Source organism: Zonotrichia leucophrys, chromosome 2, assembly GCF_028769735.1.
Source record: "Zonotrichia leucophrys gambelii isolate GWCS_2022_RI chromosome 2, RI_Zleu_2.0, whole genome shotgun sequence".
Classification (NCBI taxonomy): Eukaryota; Metazoa; Chordata; class Aves; order Passeriformes; family Passerellidae; genus Zonotrichia; species Zonotrichia leucophrys.
In genome coordinates, this window is record NC_088171.1 from 63422279 (window position 1) to 63440920 (window position 18642).

General features: G+C 43.6%; 1 protein-coding gene across 1 annotated transcript; it reads left to right on the forward strand.

The window, feature by feature from the left end:
* Positions 1–1777: 1777 nt before the first annotated feature.
* CD83 (CD83 molecule) lies at positions 1778–16202 on the forward strand. Its single transcript, XM_064703412.1, has 5 exons — positions 1778–1922; positions 2038–2168; positions 12292–12508; positions 12617–12720; positions 14469–16202. Exons 1-5 carry the CDS (start codon positions 1880–1882, stop codon positions 14625–14627), a joined length of 654 nt encoding a protein of 217 aa, XP_064559482.1. The 5' UTR covers positions 1778–1879; the 3' UTR covers positions 14628–16202.
* Positions 16203–18642: the final 2440 nt, after the last annotated feature.

The window sequence follows — 18642 nt, forward strand, 5'->3', positions numbered from 1 at the left end:
GCACTTCTGTGTGGGCAAACTTGTGACCCCAGGCTCAGGCTTGCCACAGCCACCCTGGCTGCTGCTGGCCAGGCCACCAGGGGAAGGGCTGGCCCACAGCAGGGGCGGCAGCTCGCTGTGGTTTGCTCATGGGGTTTCCTCATGGTGAAAAGGGAGACAGAGAAAGGTTGTGCCTCTTGATGGGTTTATGAAGGGTAAACACGTAGCTCTGCAGGACTCACAGAAAGAGGCCCTTGGGTGAAAGCTGAGTGCCCTTCTTGGAGATGGGCTTGATGTGTGACTGACTTGTGGGGGCAGAAAAGTCATCATTTTAGTGAAGAACAGATGTGAAATATATTAACTGGAGCCCTCTTCTCTCTAAGATTTCCTTCAGCAGCCCCCTCCCCTTCTATCTTCTCAAGGACTCTATTATTTCACACAGGAAAAAGTGATTTTCTCTCACTCTCAAGAGATCCTCTGGGTTTTATATTTCACTTGTACTTTCTCAGTAATTGATTGAGGTCCTGGTCCTTGAAACCAGAAAACTTAAAGAGAAAAAATAAAGCTTAGAGCCTGTTATATTTACCATTATGGTCAATGAAGATAGAAGCAAAAAGCTTTAAAAATAAGTGGGCTATTTCAACAGTGAAATTGCTGTTTGACTTTCTTCACAGAACCAGAGTGGAGTTTCCAAAAGTGTTACCCACCCACAGCATTTACTCATCTGAGTAGGACTTTGAGTAGGAATTTAGCATGGTGAGGACTTGTCAAACTGACTTCTCCTCACAAAGTTTTCTAGAGGTGATTTGGATTTAGGATGCCCACACTGGAGTGGCTTCCAGAACCCTGGTTTTCAAAAGGGGCTGACCATCCATTCTCCACTCATCAAATCTTAACCCCCCCTCTCCTAAATAGCTTCTCTCCCTCATGATCTCAGTAGCCTAAAGACAACAGCCACAAGCGTTTTCCAAAAATAACATGAGCAACTTTCGGTTTCAGGATTTGTAAATGCTTCTGTAATCGACCTTGGACTTCCTCAAGAATTCTCAAGGGGTAAACAGCTCTCACAGATCACAGGGAAAGGATTTCCCCTCCCCCTCCAGATATCTAGAGGGGATGTCCAAATGGTTCCTCTTCTGGGAACTGCCCTGACTTTTTCCAAGATTAAATTTTCCAGCATATAATTTGTAAAGTTATGTCACTGCAGATGCCTTTTTTTTTGTCTTGAAAATGACAAAATATGCCAAGAAGAGATAACGTTCTGCCTCATGTGTGCCTACCTGCAGAGTTAAATGTGTAGCTCTACTGAAATAGTTTGTTTGGCTCAGACATGCTGATAATTCCTGTTTTGCCCTTAGCCCCAAGTCAAAGTGTTTCTGTGGTGCTGTGACCTGAGGTCTTAAATGTGGTTTCAGAAATGTCACATCATGAGGCCAGCCTTTGCAAACAGTTCTAACCTGTGCTGTTAGAACTGCAGAGAGAAGGTTGAGGGGGGATTTTGAGCTGGTAAGCCCTTTCCCCTGACATTTTGTCACTCAAGAGAGATTCATTGAGTGCTGGTTTTGATGGCCTTCACACCAACCCACAGCGCCCCTCAGTCAGACCTAACTCTGTTCAGATCAGTACAGAGGGGGAGAAAAAGGGAAGAAAGGGAGATAAGTTCCTACCACTGCGAGTGCTTGCAGAAATGGGAGTGACCTCACAGATTTAGGGGGAGGAGCCTTGGTTCATACATGCAGGGATTTTCCCTATGACGAAACCCTCAAGATAAGTCTGGGGGATTCCCCAGTCTGCCTCCAGAAATATCACTCTAGAAGCAGTCCCAGCTTCACTCTGCTCTCACAGCCCATCCTGCAGAGAGGCACGCTGCTGCTGCTCTGTCATCTGAAGCATAAAAGCCATGTCTTTGGGAGTCTGTGCTCTGCTCGTCATCCTGTGCAATGGTAAGTGGGCAGCTCTGCAATTTTCCTTCTTTCATCTTTGTTTTGTGGGGATATTTTTTGGGAAGGATTGTGTAAGCAATCTTTTTTAAAGGTGATGTGTACCTGTGCTTTGCAGTTTGGTGCTTGATCCGTGGGACTTCTGTGATGATCCCAGATGTTGCTGTGAGGTGTGCTGAGGACGTGGTGCTGCCCTGTAAAGCTCTTCAGGACTCCTCAATCTCCTACCAGACAGCGTCTTGGTATAAAGTAAGAAAAAAGTCTAAGTTACTTGTGCAGTCTCCTTTGCTTTCCTAGCTGATACTGGCTTGTCTTGTACAAAATGAGTTGTTTTCTGCAGAGGAATCCTCCCATTAGTGCAGCAGAGAGAAGGCAGCACTGCAAATCTTTGAGCTGACCACGGGGAACAGGCCTTTTCTGTGTCATTGGAGATAGGCTGTTTGAGCGTGATTCCCTGAATTGCTCTTGGCCTGCTTTTCTATCTAATTATTGCTGGCTTCTGTGGACCAAAATTCAGGTGATGCCCCATGTACAACCTGCCAAATACTACTCCAAAGAGGAGTCTTCCAGGATTTTTTTCAAAGTAAAAAAATGGTATTTAAGCCTCTCAACATCAGTGATGTTGCTCTTGTTTAATCTCCTCAAAACAGGAGATGATTTTGTTCTTTGAAATACAAAAACTGAAAAAGTACTTGCCAATTCTTTAGGAAGATTTGACTAGTGGGGTGGGCATAAGGGCAGAGTGTGAGCAGAAGACAGATGGAGAGCTAGAAATTCTGAGTTTTCTCTTTGCAGTCATGAAGTAAAAATTGCATCTTGACTGCTCTGATTCAGAGTTTCTGTCTCCAGAGCAGGAGAGCCCTGCTGTGTACAGGAGGGGTTACAAGAATCAATCAGCTAATGGGTAGAAAAGTCCCACTCAACATTACCAAGATGAGATTTCTAAGAGAGGTAGAATTGCCCAGTGGTGGAGGAGGTGGCTGTTGACTGTACAGCACTGTAAATCTGCACCTCAGTGCAGAGCTTCAGCTTATGGTGTGAGCCAAATTAATGGAAGAAAAGGGAAGGTTTTGATCTCCTCCATTCCCCACTCCCAGCCATACACTCCTGCTCCCTATCATGGGCCACTCCTGGTGGTTCCATGCTAAGCAGCAGGAGTGTATGGCTGGGAGTGCTGTTACCTGTTAAGTGAACTCTCTATTGATTGTTATAATCAATAATTTTGTGGAAAATCAAACTGTGAATAAACATTTTGTGGGTTACAGAGTTGAATTACTTTCCCATGTGATGGTAGAGCAATGGAAGGGAAGAGGAAAAAACCTTATTTATGGGTGTTGAAAACCGTTAATTTATCTCTGCCGGAACCTAAAGCCACAGCCTTGGCTTCTCAGCAGTTCGGTCAGATTCAGTTTTAAACTCATTTCCTACAGTAACCAACAAACAGTGTTTGCCATTAGATACAGCTTCTGAGGTTGAAACTTGCAATGCACCTGACTTTCATTGCGGGTACAACAGTGAGCATCTGCCTACAGACCAGATGGCAACTGCACCTCACAAGAGCTGTTGTGAACATCTGACTGCCAACCCACCAAGTGCAGCATCTTCTTCAAAACTGTTGAACAAAGCACAGGTGGTAAACAGAGAAGAGGGAATAATGCTTTCGGTTGAATTTTACTATAGGATTTGGAATATGAGTCAACTTATTCTTTTTATTTTCTGCCTCAAAAACTGGATAAGGATCTATATTTTCCATCCAGATATGTGCTAATTATTGAAGGCTCCCTTCCTCTGGGAAGAGCAGAGAGCTCATGGAAGGCAAACCATGCCGTCTGGTGGACCTGGAAGAATTGAGAAGTGGTAGGGGGTCAGGAGGAATAAACAGAGAGGCTGAGTGGACCCCGGAATAGTCTCCCTCATAGCAGTGTTGGAAGTTAACAAAAACAGGCTGAAGTGTGGGGATACTCCAGAAGCACGTGCTTCTCCAAGTTCAGTGGGAGCTGGGAGGGCCAAGCAGTAAACAGCAGCCAAAAGCCATTCCCTGATGAAGAAGTATAAGGAAAGCCTATGAACCCAATTCTGTGTTGCCTCGTAGCTCTTTGCAGTTCCACCTGGACACAAAATGACTGCACATACACAGGAGGGTGGTATTTGATGATGCCTTTTGTGGGGGCCCTCTCTGGTGCTGCTTCCCCTTGCATCCGTCATGCTGTCACACTCTAGACTGCCACTGCATGTCCCCTGTCCTGTCCCTATATTCCCTCACTCCCTCCATGGTCTCCTTGCTCTTCCTGCTTCAGCTGCTTGGCTCAGGAAAAAGACCAGTTTTCCAGTGTCCAGCATGACAGAGCCTCACACTTATTTTCTCTGCTGACACAAAAAGTAGCAAAAGTCTGGCTATTGTCAGCTCTTGCCACAGTCCTCAGGGGCTGATGGCACCAGCCATCTGTGGATGGCAGTCCTCTGTCTGCTTGTCCCACGAGAGAGGTGGGAAGTGGGGACAGGCAGGAGGTGACGCCAGCCCAAGCCACAGTCGCAGCCATATTAGGAGAAGCAGAGCTCCATATCTAAAAAGCCTGACTCTCCATGGGGAAAAGCAATCTAGGCTCAGTGTGTTGTGCTGAACAAGCAATACCTCTGCTTATGGGGCTGGCTAAATAGGCAGCAGCTTGGAGATCTTTCTCCTCCCCTCTCTACACTTTGGCTCTGTGCTGCTGTCCCCACTTAACACTGCAAAGGAGGGTGAGGGAATGGTGGAGTATGGCTGGGCTACCCAACACAGGTAATTACTCTGTTATTTAAAAACAACTACTGAAGGATTAATCAATAAACACCACATACAATCCCAAAGGACTAATTAAAAGGTAATTCCAACAAAGTGTAGGAAATTTCAGGCTGTAAAGTTCAAGCAGCTGTTAGGTGAAATCTTTTGTATGAGGTCACTTTGAACTGTGAAGTGAATGCAAGCAATTAACCTTTGCTTCTGCTGCTTTAAAAAAATGATGGTGGCAATGTTATGGTGCTGCTTGTGCAGCTGTTTGCACAGAGTGAATGTTCTGTGAGCAAACCACTCCCTCGCATGGGCACCTCTGTGTGCTCAGACCAAATAAGGGCCAGTTTGCTACAATCTGCTAAAAAAAAGGTTATAATTTAAAAGTATCTTCTGTATAGAGAAGTAATTTTATAATGGAGTTAATATTCTGGTGTCAGAATCCAACTGGGTGTAAAAAAAGGTTTGCATTCAATTCCTTTGCTTTTGCTAATGTCTCATACTGCAAAAAAAAAAAGGCATGGATGTGTTTGACCTGCTGTGCATCAAAAATTATTGGAGCTAATTATCCTCATGCAGGAAGTCACCTGTGTAAGTAGATCTGTGCAGAATAAGGACCACAGTCAGTCAGCTCAGACAAAATGATTTTTACTTAAAAATATATGAAGTAAGCTGGCTGAACACACTGGGGAGAATGTAGAGCACCAAGTCCTCTTCCAGCCTGGTGCAGGTCTCTTTCCATTCAATATGAGGCTGTGGAAAAGAATTCGTAATTATGATAGTCTTAAAGTGTGGTATGTTTTTAGGAGTGCTAGGTAGCCTGCATGCCATAAACCCATATATGAGTGTGGAAGTTTGCCAGCTGAGAACTGAAAACTAGGCCTTTTTTGCCTAAGCACTGGGAATTGTCTATGGAAATAGACAATTTGAATCTCTACAGCCCACCTACTGGACAAGAATCTGCGTAATGAAATTTTGCTTACCTTTCTGCCTCGTAGGGCTATTGATCGCTGAATAGTTTCTCTTTGTGAAGTGCATTGAAAATGAGAATCACTTCATAGACCCTCATAATTATCACTTTATATCCAGTTTGAAAATCAAGTTTAAACACACACAAATGAAGTCCCAGTAGATATTACACTATTTTCTTCATGTGATAGCCAGAAGAATCCTAATCTAAAATAAATCTTGAGGACAAGGAAAGAAATCTGTGCTTCAGTGGAGAGAAATCTGTTAACTTTATAGCACTTCTTTGAAATATATAAAATCGCGGCAGAATAAAAGGGGGAACTCATATTACAAAATAAGAATAAATAGTTTAGCCACATAATATTGACTGCACCTTCCTTCAAAGGAAACTACTTTTGCTAAAAGTGCATAGCTGTGATATATTAGCTTAGGTAAATATTTGCTAAATTACTTCAGCTGAATTTCTAACCTACACAAAGAAATGCAGTCCAATGCTTCTCAGACTTCTATTCATCCCCAAGTAGCTTCCTCACATTAATGATTTAGACAGGAAGGGACCAGTGGAAATGATTTCATGACCAAAACAATTCTTTTGTCTGACATGAGCTAAGGCTGGATGCCCTTAGATAAAAAAAAGAAAATCAAATCAAGCCAAATCAACTAAACAATAGTTTAGTGTTTAGTCTGTGTGAGTGAGTCAAAGGGCTTTTCCAGCTGGCTCATGTGTCACACATAGTTCCTTCACTGTTGTTTTAGGGTTGGGTTTTGGATTTTCTTTCCTCATCTCCCCTCTGTTCCCCCCCTTTTTTACAGCACACTCAAAGTTCACTCACATGTGCCCACAATTTTTATGTCTGTTATTTTCAAATTTAACTTTGGTATCTCTACATGACACTGTATAGGAACCATATGGATGCACCATTAGCACTAATCAAATGTGGAAGCATTTTTTTGTGCTGAAAAATAAACCTATTAAGCAGTTTCAGCTCAGTTGTGTTTCATTATATGTTGGCTATTGGGCATTGCCAGAATTCTATATATTTTGCTTCAGAAAATAAATTCCTTCTGGCCTTATGTGGATTTTTAGCTCTCTATAACAGACAGAAATTTCAACTTGGCCATTTTGCCTGGTATGATTTTAAACAAAACCATTTTTACAATTATCTCACCCTCACCAGAAAATAATCGGATGTTAATATGTTCCACCTTTAAACTGACATCAGTTTTGGAACTAAAAAATTTTTGCTGAAATAAAAATTTTCTTTTATTGGAAAAGCAGTTTATATTGGCACTTTGATTTACCTGGAAGACAGTGTACCACTTTAGTGTGGGAGAAGTTTGATGAGAAAAGTTATTTAATGAGAGCAGAGAACATGAGTTAATGTGAGAACTGCTCGCTTGGGCTTGTTCATGATAAAATTAAACATTAATTGATTAGTTGGGTGCAAGCACTACAGCAGGGGTGAATTGCCATTTTTAGGGTATTGCCATGCAATGCTGAAGCAGTTTTCAAAACAATAGCTAAAACCTAGCCAGCTAGAACTGAGCTAAATGCTCCTCCTCATTCCACCACCTTGTTTTTAGTTCTCTGAAAAAGAAACATTTGCTGAAGGGCACTTGAATTTTGGGGCCCTAATTATTCTACCTATTTTCCATAATTCATACAGTCAGAGAAGAGAAATATATCAGCTCAGTTGTATTTTCAATTAAACATATCCCATTTTAATATCCACTGTTCTTACCAAAAAGCTCCAGGCTAGGAGAAACTTAATAGGAATCAGTCAATTGACTAGAGAATATCTATGGGCAAATCACAACCTCTTTAGATCACATGTTTCCAAGATTTTGAGGACTAGAATAATTTTCAATTAAACTCACTAAAACCTGACAACTAGAGCTCCTCAAGGCTTTGTCCAGTTTAGTCTTGAATATCTCAAAGGGTGGAAATTCCACACCATCTCTGGGCAGCCCATTCCAGTGTTCAGCCACCCCTACAGTAAAAAAGGGGTTTTCTTTTGCTTAAGTGGAATTTCCTGAATTTCAGGAAGGCCGCTGAGAAGAGTCTGCCTTCAGTTTCTCTAGCCTCCTGTTAATCAGGTTAAACCAATAGTGATAAGATGATCCTGAGCCTGGTCTCTTCCAGGCTGAACCATCTCTTCCACCTTCTGCTCATGTCAGGTTCTCCAAGATATTATTCATCTTTGTGCCCCTTCACTGGACTCCCTCGGATCTGTCTTGCCCTGGGGGCCCAGCACTGAGCCCAGCACTCCAGGATGTGTCTCAGCAGGGACTGAACAGAGGCTAAGGACCACCTCACTTCAGGCTCTGCTGAAGATATTCTGCCAGGTGATCTTTCAGTCTGCCACAGACATTGCTGAAGGACAGTACATTAAATATAAACTCACATTTCTTCTTTTTTTAAATTTTCTTAATGCCTAATTTTATGCAGATAGGCAGAATTATTTTGCCATAAAGTCCCCCAGCAAAATTCTGGGGGAATTAACCCCCAGCAGATTGCATGCCAACAAGGCCCTTTTTATGAAAACAGATTTAGTAGAATTTTCTACATGTCCCCACACAAGTCATCATTTGCCTTTTGAATTTTGGTAAATCCATTAGCAGCAAACATGGGAGCAGGAATATGCTCCTTTTCTCCTCCATTTGGAGGTGGGGAGCAGGGGAAGCTGGCATGCTGCAGTTTGCTCAGCAGTGAGGTGTAAGGGACATGAAACACAAATGAAACGTGAGAAGAAAATATTTTTTTTCACTGATTAAAGAAGAGGATGGTCCCTACACAAGTGGATTTCTGTCTCTGGCAGTGCTTGCTTTGATCCTGTTAAGCTTCTGTGGAATAAATTAGGTAAAACCCCCAGCATTTACCTTGGGCTGTGGTATCACCTGGAGGACACTTGGCAGGAATTAGAGCTGGTTTAGCATAGAAGCTTGAGCTGCAAAATTATCTGTCCAGTGAGAGAGTCTGCCAAGTAATTCACAGGAGGTGGCAAGCAAAGTGGCAGTTTTGTAATTTTAATTAGGTTTGGGGTGGGAAAGAGGTTATCTTGAATAGAGCAAGAGGCAGAACAATGACCTTACTGAACATCTCATGGACTTCCTTTTATACAGCTGGGATATGAGGATGCACTCTGCAAATTTGCTCAGATGTTTACTTGCTACGTAGAGAATTTAAAAAGGGAGGGGGCATTTTGTTTTTTTTTTGTTTTTTCCTATAAAGATAACAGGAGATAAGATTGTTGTGGAAAAAGGCTTGGTTCAGGCATCAGAGAAAAGGTTGCTGCGACCTGTGAGTAGGGGTGGATGCACTGCCTGCACAGGCTGGAAAAATGCCACCAGATGTCTCTGCAGCCTAAAAAATGTTGGGATGTTGCTGGGCACACAGCACGCCTGCAGACTGCCTTGCCTGCCCTCGCCCTTCAGTAAAGAGGAGATTTAATGGAGGAAGAAAGGCGTGCAAACTCTGAATTAAACCCACACATGACCCCTTCCTCCTCCTCCTCCCCAGACTCAAGGATCACAACCCCCATGTGGGTCACCAGTGGTTTCACAGCAAGTGAGGGAGCCAGATTAGGCCACAAAGTAACTTTTTCTTCTTGGTTTGGGGACAAACATGTTGTTAGCGCAGTTTCATGACACCACTTTGCCTTACACAGAGCATGTCTAAGGCAAAATTCTGATAGTCCTGTCTGCAGTGTCACCATCACTGTGCTTGCAGCTGCAGCCAAGCACCTTAAAAAGCTTTGGAGGCAATAATCAATCCTATCCCTCACTGTTCCCATGAAATAGGAAAGTTCAATCATTTACCCAAAATCTCACTTGGAATAAGTGCACGGTCAGGCATGGGATGCATGGACTTAATTGAGTTCTCCCTTTTAGGAGTAGCGCTGATTGCAATTGCATACAGAAAGATCAAAGTGTTTTCTCATTCCCAGATCTCAGCCACAAGAATCACACCACCATTTACCACCCAGGACACCAATTATTTATGCTGCCAGTAAATGAAAGGAAGAAACAAAACCAAAAATCTCTAAACAAATCTAATTTTTTGTGTGTAGCTCAGACCTCCTATCTGCAATTTAGGGCAATGCAAAGGGTAGCCAGGCTGGTTCCTTTTATTGCCCTGTGGGCAGTTTTAAATTTCACTGAGAAAGGGGGTGGTAAGGGAAGGGAGAGTGGCAAAAATTAGATCTGAGGGAGGTCAACTATATCCACTTAGCTGCTATTGACCTAGTTGTAACCAGAGCTGAGCCCAGCCTGGGTATTGGAATTCCTCTGGCCACATCTCTGACAATGTGCAAGGCCTGAAAATACCTAAATCCCTGTAGCACAGGGAAGTCCCTGGGGCCTGAAAACCACCATACATACTGCTTGTCTCGTAGCTGCTTAGGGCGGAGTGTAGTAAGAAAAAGAAGCTGGGGTAAATTTACTAGCGGATTAAGAGGAAGATTCTTCCCTCTTTCTGGGTAAAGTGTGGAAAGCCCCAGGAAATAACTGCTCTGTGTTTCAGTTGATGCACTGAAAAACCCAAAACCTTTCTGAGAAAGAATCTTTACAATTAAGGAAATTTTGTGCTTTAGTCTCATTCCTCAGTTCCTGAAAAGTTCCCCAGTTTGCAGCTTGTTTTACACCATTTTAGGCTACAAAAACAGCAGTGTTGAAGGGAGTATCAGACCCTTACTTCTCTCCATACTCTCAAGTGTGCTTTCCTCCTGCAAACACATGAAAGGGAAACCAGATACTCCTTGCCTCAGTATGAGAAAGTTGTGTTAATTTTAATAACTTACAGTGTAACTGTTACACCCCGATGCAGTAGCTATGCTGATAGAAAGTAAGCACCCAAAAATGTGTCTATTAAAATAAAATAATAATAATAAAAAGTCTTGGCTTACATTAGTTATACATTTGGCTGAAATGCTGAGCCTTGGACTCATGAGCTGGCTCTGGCTCTGCTGGTCCGCAAAAAGATTGAATTCATTACTTGGGAAGCCTTTATGGAGGGCATGCTGCCTCGAATCCCAGGGAGCAACTTGGATGAATAGGAATGGACACAGGCTAATTCAAACCCTTCTCCCACCTTTCACATCAACTTAGTGATTTCTCTCTTCTTTGTGGTTCCCAGCCAATTGTCATTTTCAGTGCATCCTATCGCCCCGCAGTATGAACTGTTCTGGGAATACACTTCATTCCTCCAGCAGCCTCTCAGCAACGCCAAGGAATGTAGCTCTTCTGGTTACAATTAAGAAATTCAACACACAAATGCTCCCCAAGTGCACCAGAACCTGCTTGTGACCTTCACACAACTGAATCTGAAGGAGTGAAAGCAATTTTTTGTTCCTTGGTTCCAGTCATGAGAGGAAGGGAGGGAAGCGGGGTTGGGGGAAACCTCCATTCCTCCAGAGAGGCAGCATGGTTTCAGGGATCAGCTGCATAGAAAGTGGCACAGGAAAGTGCAGTTTCCAGGGCTGCATTCCCACAGGGAGCTCTGGGCTGCGGAGGCATTGGGAGGATGCCAGTGCTTGGCAGAGCCCTCGTGCAGTGGCACACTTGCTGGGTCAGCAGGTTTAATTGTCACCGCTGCTCGGCAGAAGGTGTGCTGGCCGCAGTGGAGCCTCCCTGCCTGCTGCCGTGCTCTCCTGGGCACCTCTGCTCCCCAGGGCCACCGCTAAGCGCCGGGGTAGGGCTGCCTTTGCTGCCTCTGCTCCATCCCCGTGGACTGTGTCTCTCGGTCTGAACTCTCCTGGGGCCTCTGCATGGGCCCACTGAGAGCAGACTGCCTTCTGTCACGTTGCTGTCCAGGTGCAAGGGCGTACCAGCCGGATTGAAGGCACTTGAGACAGTAATTCGTGTTTGGACTCAAGTGTTTATTATTTCTTATCAGTAAAACAGTCTCATTACTGTGAGTTCGGCAGCTTTTCATTAGCAAGGCACAAAATGGCTAACAGTCTCTTGTTACAAGGTCTTTTAAGACTAAACTATCCAATTAAGAACTGACACCTAGATTATTTTCCCTTTTAACCCAGTAACTGATCCCAAAGAGCTGCAATGCGGATTTTTCTGCCCAATTACTAAATGCCACCCAAACCTACGAAGAGGAAGGAAGAAGAAGCATGAAGAAGAAACTCAGGACAACACCCTGTGCTCTCCATTTTGCTTCTATCCACAACATACTAAAAATCCCAAAACCTAAATTTCTCACCAAGTGACACACCTACACTACTCTCTATAATCTGTTTCACACTTTTGTGGGTTCTAGTTTATCTTGAAGTCTAGGAAAGTTTCTTCATGAATGAGGGTCAAAGTCAGTGTTGCCCTGGGGGTCAGGGCACCCCAGAGCAGACAGAGAAATATTCCTGGTGCCCTGGGTTTCCACACAGGTGAGGAAATTACAGAATTACAGAATAGTTCTGTAATTCCTATTTATAGATAGAGTCCATTTAAGCAAAACCCCATATACTTTTGGATTGCAAGGATGAACATATTAAATGGATTTGTGGTTGTGCTCCCTCCTGCCTCTCTTCAGGCTCTACATTTTCAGCCATAAGCCGGCTTTAAAATTTTCTTTACCCTAAAACTGAGGATGACAGTGTTGCTCAAGAAGAGAAATATATTTGTGTTTTCCAGATGGCTGGAGACAGCAAAGGAATAGCATGGGAAGTCCTTGATATGGAATCTCATTTTCCACAAGAAGCTGGGGGGTCCTTGGAGCTCTCCAATGACACCTCCTTTTCGCTGAGGATCAGAAATGTGACCGGCCGAAGCAGTGGGACGTACAAGTGCACTCTGGGGGAGCAGAACGGAGAACGCAATCTGAGCAGCACAGTCACGTTAAAAGTAACAGGTACAGTGCACAGCTTTGACTGTCCCATGCTCCATGTCAAGAAGGTAACAGTTTTAAAATATTTTACACACACCAGATCAATATAACCCATATTGCTTTACATTTTAGGTTGCCCTGGAATAGAAGAGGACAAACTAAAAAAATACAAAAGCGAGCTCTTCATGCTGACTTGCCTTGGGATTTTTTACTTGCTGCTCATCTTCTTTACTTGTGTAAGTAATTATCTTTCTCATAAGCAAAGCAACAATACCAACCAAAATACCCCACTCATTTGCTTTGCTAGAGGAAGCAAAGAACACAGCTGGTCTGAAGTTGGTGTCTGTACTTAATTTATGATTAAACTGAGGTACACAAGGATGGAGTTCCAAAGAGAGCAAACTGCACTCTGATCTAACTCTGTTTAAACTCAAACTATCTGTTACTTTCCTGCACTCTCGCTGCTTATTTCTGCTTCCAGTTACTTTGTGTAAACTACTTATCAGTTTAAGGGCATGGCAATGGGTTTTCTGGTTTAGTACCTGGGAACAGCATTTGTGCAAGATGGAGGCACAGACCCCTACGAGCCCTTCCCCACCTGTGGAATTACTTCGTGTGGTGGCATGATGGACATGTCCAAATCCACTTGCCTTTTCCTCAGTTTCCAAACTGGTAAATTGGTGTCAACCCCATTTCAGATGAGCATTTTTGTGACGTCATGTCTTTCTTGTTGAACAGACACTTTAAAATACATGGAGAAAAATCTCATTGGGGAGTTTATCCATACCTTTACTGCTGGATGGTAGTTCTGGGAAAGGAAGGGAGAGAAGGTACTTGGGAAGCTCACTCCACCGAAGAAAAACTATGCTTTGGGTGCAGTGGCAGTGAAGTCACCTGGCTCAGAGGTAGCAGGGATCTTGGGCACCAGTACAATGCATCACTGGCTGCATTTGTAATAAAAACAAAACCAGAACCAGCCCGAGAATTTTGGGAGGTCAGATTTAACTTTTGCTGCCTGTTTCATACTTGCCTCCTTGTTTTGCTCCTCAGCAGATGAATCATAACTGTTGATCAGAGTGTATCTAATTAGCTGTGCTAAATGTAGCTTTCCATGTATCTTCAGGGAGCAATTAAATTTATGCCTGTCTCTTTTTTAGATTGACAATTCTGTCAGCAATTTGTGCCATTCAGACGAAAGTTTGATGAGAAAAATCTTGTAGGAATTTGTTAGGATGGAAGCATGAAAGCAAGGATATCACTCAGAAGAGACAGATGCCTCACGTTCTTCTTGGTGTCCTGAAAGAATTTCAGATCTCTACAGAAATCTCTCCTCCCCTTACAAAAAATAACCAGTCCCAGTTTTAGTGGTGCAGTTATAAAAAGCAGAGCTGTGTAGTGAAGATAACTCTCGCTCTGGTGGAATTACGTGTGTCTTACTTTTGGGTGAGGCCCCGTCTCAGATATCAACCTAGCTCTCATGAAAATTTAATATCGACCTGATCTCACAAGTGACGCTCATTATTTAAAATGTCTGTTAAGTTCTTACAGCTTTGCCTTGTCCTCTTCTTTAGTGAAGATAGTGCCTTATCTCCACCAAACTCAACAGCAGCATTCACTTTAGAACTGGTTGGCAGGACTGGGGCTTTACTTTGACAATTTGATGAAAATATTTCAGGCACTGGCTTGCATTGAAAGCAGGTGAAAGCACACTTGCAATAGCTTGATGCAAGGCCTGTTGAGATGAAAATGTGAATCAAATATAAAGTTTCTTTTTTGACTGAGGCTTTTGTCCTATAAAGTTAATTGATTTAGCAAGAAACAGCAGCTTCTATTGGTAGTGGGTGCTTCCAGTGACAAACAAATGGGAAAGGTGTAATGAGCTAGGGTTAGCAAAGAGAAAAAGGAAAATCTTCAAAAGCTTTTTTCTAATTGCCTTCCATAGGAATTCTCAGTTTTAAGCTTTCCTTTGTGTTTTCTCTTTTAGACATGTCTAAGAAAAGAGAGTATGTCTCCCAGTTACCAAAAAACCAGACCAGATATGAAGCACATGCTTACCCTCATCAATGTACGTGAAATAACAACTTTCCAGCATTTAAACAGCAGCAGCACTTGCAAAAATGAGCTTACTTCAAGTTCTGTCTAAGTTTAAGTTGATGGCACTGTGGACTCATCAGTAAACACAAGCTGGATGGCTGAGTGGTGTGGAGAGGAAATAAATGATAATATTTATGGTCTCTGCAGAGATTATATGATGATAATATGGTCTCTTCACAACAGCCTGAAAGTACAGGTACCTTGTCAGTGATCTGCTTGTGCTGGACAAGCCTTCGACAAGCACTTATGCACTACGGTAACTTTTGAGAGGTAGTCAGCTAAAAAATACCTTTACAGCTACACAATATGTTACAATGCTGTTATGAGGTTTGCATCAACTTTATTTCACTCTGCTGTGAAGCCCTCCTTTTCTGAGCAAGAATATGCTTTTAACATGAAGACTGAGTTGTAGGGAGGCCATGGCTGTGCAAAGCCAGCGGATGAAGCTCTTCACTGGACTGATATCTCCCACCTTTCTGAAGCAAACACAGCAGGTGCTGTGGTGTGAAAAGAAATGTGTGCAGGGCTGTCTCTGATCTGAGCATGATCCTGGATGAAGTTCTTTTGCTGCAAATGAGATGTAATCCATCATGTGATGTTCAAGTATGATGAAGAGGTAACTTTATGCCCTTACACTGGAAGGATCGTTCACTCTTAAATCTTAGAGTGACAGACAGGCTGAGAAGGAAGATTTTCTCAAAATCTTTCTGGACTGAATGGAGTTTTTATTTCAGCAGGAAAAATAGGGACGTATTTTTCAGTTTAATCTATAGGAAGCTTCAGTGAGACAGTTAATCTCAAATAAGAATGAAGAAGACTGTGATATTAAGGACATGTAAAGATGATTTATTATGTTGTTTACAGAACATGGAGCCAAACACAAGCAACACTTATGTCAGTCAAGTTACACGAATGAGGACCAAAGCCATGACTTGGAAGAAATCAACCAGCCATGTCTTTGGGATGTACTAAGTTAGCTTAGTATGAGATACAGGAATGGAAGATGGGACATATGAGCTTTTGGTGTTGGCAGTTGTATGTATGTGGAAAAAGGACACGAGAAAAGCTAAACTTGGGCACACTATGAAGAGGAGAGAAGATTTGTTCTTTTGGGCCAAACTGCAAGTGATCCTAGGCTCTGAATCCAAGGAACCTTCCTCTATTGGATTGCTAGTGCAGAAGGTGAAGGAAGAGGACTTTAAAGTGACTGTGGTTCAAGTCATAATGTCAGAATTTAAGCCCAAGCATCACAACTTGCACACCCTGAGGACCAGAGTCTTAAAAAAATACTTCAAGAACTGACCAGCAAAATTAGAATTTTTAATGCAGTTTGGAATTCCAGACTGTCCGGGTAGACAAAAAGATCTTTCTGTAATCGTTTGACTAATTTTGAAGTGTTGATGGGAAGAAAGCTGTACATCACTCAGCACTGGCTCTGGGAGCAGGGTAGATGTCTGCATTGCTGGAGTCCAAGAGGCTCCTGACCAGAATGACTTATAGTTACAAGGGATACACAAATTGCCTAGAACATAGCAAAGTAATTCCACATTGCCTTTTTTTTTCTGTAATTTTTACATTTAAATGTGTGTAGGATACTTGAAATAAAAGTTCAGAGATAACCTACCATTTGGTTTTGTGTGCTACATTTGGCAAATAAACCCAGGAAAACTCCGTATCAATTGCATTTTATTTTACAACTAGCATAATTACGTCAAATAAAGATGTGATTCAGCCTCTTCTGCAGGAAAAAACATGTATGTGTGTATAACTGATTAAGCAATGGATAATTTTATGCACTTGTAAGGATGTAGCACCATTTAATTTTCATCAGAATTTTACTTTCTGTCCAAAGTACATTATAAAACACCTGTTCCCTACCAAAGGCAAGTCATTAGGGAAAACACAAAGGTGTTTCAGTCTTTTTACAGTTACTTTTAAACATGGCCCACCATCCTGGCTGACCTGTATGTTTATGGGGCAAAAAAGATTAAATGAAGGTGTATGTTTCTCCGTTTGGTCAGAAAGGCTTGATCCCCGACAGTCATAGTTTGCTGGGGTTTATTGTCATAGAATGCTAAGAGGTTGGAATGGATCTTAAAGATCATCTAGTCCCAGCCCCCCTGCCATGGGCACGGGCACCTCCCACTACACCAGGTTGCCCAAGGCCTTATGGTGCCTGGCTTTGAACACTGCCAGGGATGGCGCTTCCACAGCCTCCCTGGGCAACCTTTTGCAGGGTCTCACCACCCTCAAAATATTTCTTCCTAATCTCTAGCCTAAATTTCCCCACCTTCAATTTGTACCCTTTAGTCCTGTCCTATAGCTCCTGATAAAGAGTCCCTCTGGCTTCCCTGACGGCTCCCCTCAGATAACGGAGGGTTGCTATGAGGTGTCCACAAAGCCTTCTCTTCTCCAGGCTGAACACTCCTAATTTTCTTAGCCTGTCTTTGTAGGAGAGGAGCTCCAGTCCCCTTGTCAACTTTGTGGCTCTCCTCTGGACTTAGTTCAGTGGTTCCATGTCCTTCCATGTCCAGGTCCTATGGGGGGGACCCCATAGCTGGATCCAGCACTCCAGGTGGATCCAGGTGGGGTCTCACCAGAGCAGAGCAGAGGGGCAGAATCCCCTCCCTCACCCTGCTGGCCAGTCTCCTTTGGATCCAACCCAGGATTCCATTGGGTTTCAGGGAGATGAGCATACACTGCACTCATGTGAGTTTTTTGTTAAGTATCACCCTCAAGTGATACTTAACTTCTCTGCCCATCCTGTGGGTGTGTCTGAGATTGCCAAGATCCGTGTACAGGGCCTTGCACTTTGCTTTGCTGCACTTCATGAGGTTTGCACAGGCCCACCTCTCAAGCCTGTCTGTGTCCCTCTGGATGGCATCCCTTCCCTGTGTTAGCATGTCTAACACACTACACTGCTTGTTGTTGTCAGCAAACTTTCTGAAGGCTCACGTTCTATTCCACTGGCCATGTCACCAACAAAGATGGTGAACCTCATCAGCCCAGTAGTGACCCCTGAGGGACACCACTTGTCACTGGACAATGAACAGCTGGCCACAACTCTTTGTGTGTGGCCATCCAGACAGTTTTTGATCCACTGAGTGTCCATCCATCAAATCCATATCTCTCCAATTTGGAGATGAGGATATTGTGTGGGACAGTGTCAAATGCTTTGTCTAAGCTGAGATGGACAATGTCAGTTTCTCTGCCCCTGTCCACCAACACTGTAGCCCCACCACAGAAGGTCACCAAATTTGTCAGGCACAATTTCCCCTTTGTGAAGACATGTTGGTTGTTATCAATCACCTCTTTGTTTTCCATGTGCCTTAGCATATTTTCCAGGAGAATCTGCTCCATGATCTTGCCTGGCACAGAGGTAAGACTGAGTGGTCTGTAGTTCCCTGGGACTTCTGCTTTCCCTTTTGTATGGATTTTGCACAGTCTGGTTTTTGGTAGCAGGGGGGCCCCAAAGAGGGCTCCTGTGGAAAGCTGCTGGAGGCTTCCGCCATGTCCAGCAGAGCCAATCCTTGATTGCTCTGAAGACGGACATACTGCTGGCCAAGGCTGGGCCAATTAGAAATGATGATAATGCCTCTGTGATGACATTTTTAAGAAAGAAATCAAAACAAAGTAATGAGTTTTGCTTCTAGTCAGAGAAGAGGAGGAGGTGAGAATATGTGAGGGAAACACAACATGGAGACACCAAGGTCAGTGGAGAAGGAGGGCAGGAGGTGCTCCAGGCACCAGAGCTGAGATTCCTCTGCAGGCCATGGTTGAGACCGTGCTGGAGCAGCTGTGCCCCTGCAGCCCATGGGCATCCACGGGGGATGCAGAGATCCACCCCCAGCCCGTGGGGAGGTGCCCATGCCAGAGCAGGTGGATGCCTGGAGGAGGCTGTGATCCAGTGGGAGACTCAGTGGAGAGAAGGAATCCCTGCTTCCAGGGAGCAGCCTGTCCTTGGAGGACTGCATCCCATGGAAAGAGAGGCCCACGTTGCAGCAGTTTTGGGAGGATTGTCTGCGTGTGGGAGGGACTCACATTTGCAGCAGGTGTGGTTGGGC